The sequence below is a fragment of the Aplysia californica genome, unplaced genomic scaffold, assembly GCF_000002075.1.
Source record: "Aplysia californica isolate F4 #8 unplaced genomic scaffold, AplCal3.0 scaffold00304, whole genome shotgun sequence".
Lineage (NCBI taxonomy): Eukaryota > Metazoa > Mollusca > Gastropoda > Aplysiida > Aplysiidae > Aplysia > Aplysia californica.
In genome coordinates this window covers 725,465-730,883 of record NW_004797574.1, presented here as the reverse complement: position 1 = coordinate 730,883, position 5,419 = coordinate 725,465, and the positions used below count along the sequence as shown (strand labels likewise).

Here is a 5,419-nt window from a genome sequence, read left to right as displayed (position 1 = left end):
GGGGTCCACAGGCTCACGCACGTGTGTCTGATGTCACACAGTCATGTGAGAATGTGTAATGATGATGTGTAAAACTGACCGTTATTTCTTTCTTTGTATTTGGCAGGTTGAGTCGATAGTGTAGAGGTCGAAGGTCACGCGGTGTGAGTGGATAAACTGCTTGTGAGAACTCACAGAGACACAGGCTAACTCACACAACTAAGGAGGAAAGAAGCAGTTCCAAGTTGAGCAGAGATAAACGCGTGCTGAGGTGAGTCTAGAACCGTTGGACGACTATCCAGGTGGATGGTTGGTGGGTGCCCTGGTGTAATTTGCTCCTTTGCTTCTTCTTTCCTGTCAAATATATATATCGTCCTTATCTCTTCTCCTTCTTTTCTTAGTATGTTACGCTCTAGTCTCCTTCTTTTTTTTGTATGATACTCTCTAGTAACACCTCTAATCTTCAGCATTTGTAAGACATATTTGCGTTCCAAGTGCAGTAAAACTTTTACTAAAACTTAAAAGACCATCCTGTTTTTCTGTATATATATATTAATAGCTTACTTCTTTTTTAAACGATCACAGAAACCTTCATCAACAATTAGAGTTCACCCAAAGTTCCCCCTGCAAACAGCACCCACAGCTATGGACATCAAGATAGTAGGGAAGGGAGGGGGGGAATGCAAATTTCCTTTAACCAATACATCCAGACACTCTCTTTGACCCCAAAGTCCATAAAATCTGAAACGTTTTTCTCACATACAACCTCATCAACAGAAAGAATTCCCCCGAGTTCCCCACAACAGACAACACCAACAGCCATGAACATCGAAGAGTTGCGTCAGACATGCGAGGCGGCCGGCCAGAGCCACTTGCTACAGTTCTGGGATCAGCTGGACACACAACAGCAGACGTCCCTGGCCGCCGAGATCTCCCACCTTGACCTGCAGGTGGGTACCGCTCGTCCAGCAGTGATGCTCAGAATTTGATGGGAAAAGATTGTGACTTTGATTCTCAGTTAATTTTTCTTTTTTGAACCCTATCCGTACGTCGTGTTTTACTATCGTATCCATACGACGTGGGGAACTCTGTGCCACCACTTTCCAAGAGGAAATTTACTCGTTGGTCCAATCTGTACACTTTGCATAGCAGTCTGTCAAAATGATTTTTTGAGAAATGCTGAAAGTTTCGAAGAGATCTTCGTACTAGAAGTATTCTAAAATGTGAAGAATACAACCCTGGGGGTACAATATGACCCCAGGGCGTACGGATAGGGTTAATGATGTATGTGTTTAAAGATACCACTGGCACAATTAAGATTATATAGGAGGGGGGCTTAGACCCTGCCAACCCAAGCTAAGAGGGATATAACATCCCAGCAGAAAGACTGAGACACCTAGGTTGTTCACAGTCATTACAAAAAGATGTCCGAAGCCTTTACGTCGATTCATTTGTCCTAAGAACTGCTTTTGCCTCCTCCTTATTGTTTTTATTGGTGACCATCCTGCCCTGGCGTTAATAAATTTGAATCGAGGGTTTTGCCTGGAGCAGACATAGACAGTTATGGTTCTCCTTTTCTCTCTTTCATTCTAGGCCCTCATGGATGAGTTGTTCATTTTGTTCTTAGTTGCCGAGATGTTAAGTCTATGAATTTTATGTGTCATTACCCTTGGCTTTTCTTCAATAAAACTTAAGAAAAAACTTATATTGTTATATTATAATACTATACTTATACTACTTATATTATTCTGTACATTTTACCAGGAAGCAGTGGGTTACTTCAAAGAAGCTGAAATCTCCATGAAAGAAGACACAGAGAAGATTGACGACCACCTGGAGCCACTAGAGTCATCTGTGTGTGGGAGTGTGGCACGCAGCAGTGACGAACTGTTGGAGAAGTACAGACAACAAGGTGTGTGTGTGTGTGTGCGCGCGCGCGTCTATGTGTCTGTGTCTGTGTGTGAGAGTGTGGCACGTAGCAGTGATGAGTTGTTGAAGTACAGACAAGGTGTGTGTGTGCATGTGTCGTGTGTGTGTGTGCGTGCGAGTGTGTGAGTGTTTATGCGTCTGTTTGCGGGAGTGTGACACGAAGCAGTGATGAATTGTTGGATAAGTATAGACAGCAAGGGGAGTGGGGGGGGATGGTGCAAGTGTCATGTAGATTTCGCTATAGGGGTATTTGTTGTGTACTTGTGTGTGTGTATGTGTGTGTGTATGTGTGTGTGTATGTGTGTGTGTGCAATGAGCACATATTTGTTTATACAGATTCCCAGTATGTGAATTTTGCATGTATGTTCCATGTGTGTATAGTGTATATGTGGAAATAACGCACTGTGAACCTCAATTGGAAATTGATATGAACATTTGAGTGGAAATCAGTGGAAATTTTTGAATGGTTTACTCGATGTGGATCTTTCTTCCATTGGAACATCTAATCAGTTAAGTCGTTGGGTGGTGGGCGGGTGCTCTTATTGTGTTGCAAGTGACGTAAAACACTTACTAAAACAAGCAAAAATCTTTGGGTTGTTGGCGGGTGATCTGGTGTTGTTTGCTTCTTCTTTCCTATGAAACATCTATCGTCCTTATCTCCCCTTCTTCTTTTTTATGTTTGTTACTCTCTTGTAACACCTCTAGCCTTCTGGCGCTCATATGACGTTATGCAGTTGCGAGCGCCGAAAAACCTCTACTAAAACTAAAAAAACATCTATCGTCATTATCTCCCCTCCTTCTTTTTTGTTTGTTACTCTCTTGTAACACCTCTATAATCTTTGGCACTTATATGACCTAATTGTGTTGCAAGTGCCGTAAAACACGTACTTATGCTTAACTGTAATTTTCGGCACTTATTTGACCTTATCGCTTTGCAAATGCCGTAAAACTCTTACTACAACAATAGTATCATTGTGAAACTCCCTGAACTCTTCCCCCAGGTCTGACGTCGGTCGGCAACTCGGAGGTGGCCGTGCTGCTGCTGGCCGGGGGTCAGGGCACGCGTCTGGGGGTCCCCTACCCTAAGGGCATGTACGACGTGGGCCTCCCCTCTGGCCGCACGCTGTACCAACTGCAGGCGGAGCGCATCGTCAAGCTGCAGCAGCTGGGGGAGAAGGTGACGGGCAAGAGCTGCGTCGTGCCCTGGTAAGTCGAATAATGACGCATAAATTTTTTTGTTTAGTTGTTGCTTTTTTAATGGGTTTTTTTGGTTTTTTGTTGTTTTTTCCTTAGGTCTTGTGTGTTAAGGTGCTTGGCGGGTGCCTAGGTGTGATTTGCTTCTTCTTTCCTATCAAACATCTATCGTCTTCATCTCCCCTCCTTCTTTTTTGTGTTTGTTACTCTCTTGTAACACCTCTAATCTTCGGCACTTGTATGACCTTATTGTGTTGCAAGTGCCGTAAAACACTTACTAAAACTAAAAAAGGTCCTGTGTCCTGATTTGTAGCTAGATATTTGAGTTAATCTGTGTGTGCATATACGTGTGTGTGCGGAGGGGGGTCACAGGTTCATGCTCAAACATGCGTCTAATGTCTCACAGTCATGTGAGAATTTTAATAATGTGTGTTACATAGAAAATGTTTCAGCATGTCAATAATTGGTAGCTTTAAAAAATACCGGAGAAGGGAAAATTATTTGGAATTTAGTAATGAAGATGACAACGACAATAAAATGTATTGTCCTTTTGTCTTCCTTTCTTTCTTTGTATGTTATTCTCAAGTAATAACACCTTCTAATCTTCAGCACTTAATATGACTTATTTGTGTTGCAAGCACTGTAAAACTCTTACTAAAACTGTTGTAAACTAATCTCCAGGTACATCATGACCAGTGAACACACCAAAGGGGCCACGGAGAATTTCTTCATCAAGAACGATTACTTCGGTCTTCAGAAGGAGAACATCATCTTGTTTGAGCAGAGTTTGCTCCCCTGCTTTGACTTTGAAGGGAAAATCATCCTCGAGTCACCGTCCAAGCTGGCGCTAGCTCCAGGTACATGGATGTGACGTGTTTGGTCCATTTAAAAAAATATTTTTTGGGCACATCATGGTACTGGCATACACATCATAGTTATCCATGCTCTTAGATATGGTACTGGCATACACATCATAGTTATCCATGCTCTTAGATATGGTACTGGCATACACATCATAGTTATCCATGCTCTTAGATATGGTACTGGCATACACATCATAGTTATCCATGCTCTTAGACTCTTATATGAATATCAATGACCTCAAGCAAAAAAACGGGCACACCCTTAGGTCATTATTATTTAGTAAAGGTTTTATGGCACTCGCAACTGAAGGTCATATGAGCGCCAACCCTTAGGTCAGTTGGTATCATGCTGGACTATGGAGTGTTTGACCGTGGTTTGAGTTCCCGATGGGGTGTTCTGAACTTGAGTTATTTTGGGGAGTATTTAAGGCTCTCCACTCATTTGGCTGGGTCTTATCAGAGATGGACATTAAATTTGGAGGTCCTGCCTCTTGGATAAACTTAACGGGTTGAAAGGGGAGTTAACCCCAAGCAATGACCAAAAAACAAACAAAAAATCAGTTGACTGTGAATTTTCCTCTGATGTTTTTTATTCTTTAAATAGCCTGGAAACTCCATTTTATACCATGTCAATTTATATTCTAGTCATCACACCACTATAACTGTGCCAGACAGTCATGTGATCGAAGCATCTATGTTCTGCCACTTGTTTTGAGGAATCAGTCTTTTCCTTCTCCCATGTAACGTATATCTCCAGACTTACATGGTTTGTACCTGAAACGATTGATCATAAGAAAAGTTTAAGATTAGCTTTTTTTCTTGTGATAGCAATGATATGTATATGGCCGGTTCAGCAATGATATGTGTACACTGGCTTCCTTTCACTGGTGTGAGTGATGAAATTCGAAGATGTCCGTCTATTTGCCATTCACATTTCAGAAAAGGCCAGCTATAACTCACGCGTTAGAATGCACATGCTCCCATTTGGGTTTCCAGGTTTACACACGTAAACAATACAAACACATATAAACACACATGCAACACACACTAGCTCGCCGTCACGGGCCCACACATATGCATGCACACTCGCATGTGCACCCTCTTAACACATGATAAGCATTCACAGTCTGATGCTCTTATGCTCATACCCGGACAAACAAAACACATCTGGTCGGTGGGTGGTTGACCGGTGTTCTGATGTGGTTGCTCCTTTTATCCTATCAAACATCTATTGTCCTTATCTCTTCTCCTTTTTTTGTGTTTGTCACTCTCTTGTAACACCCTTAATCTTTGGCACTTATATGACCAAATTGTGTTGCAATTGCTGTAAAACTCTTACTTAAGCATTTTTTTAAACCCGTATGGTTGGCCAGCTGTTCGGATAGAAAGCTCAGAATTTTTTACTGAATTTTTATAGCAGTTTCTTAATCAGCGGTATCGGTTGCATGTACTCA

At 42.0% G+C, this 5,419-nt stretch overlaps 1 protein-coding gene across 1 annotated transcript in view; it reads left to right on the top strand.

Moving 5' to 3' along the window:
- Nucleotides 1-5,419, top strand: part of LOC101861053 (UDP-N-acetylhexosamine pyrophosphorylase) — a gene marked incomplete in the record, with an annotated part of 62,008 nt that overhangs the window by 37,495 nt on the left and 19,094 nt on the right. The window contains 5 exon segments of the mRNA XM_035970671.1: nucleotides 107-250; nucleotides 757-929; nucleotides 1,744-1,891; nucleotides 2,910-3,114; nucleotides 3,784-3,959. Of these exon segments, the coding sequence (XP_035826564.1) occupies nucleotides 801-929; nucleotides 1,744-1,891; nucleotides 2,910-3,114; nucleotides 3,784-3,959 (658 nt within the window).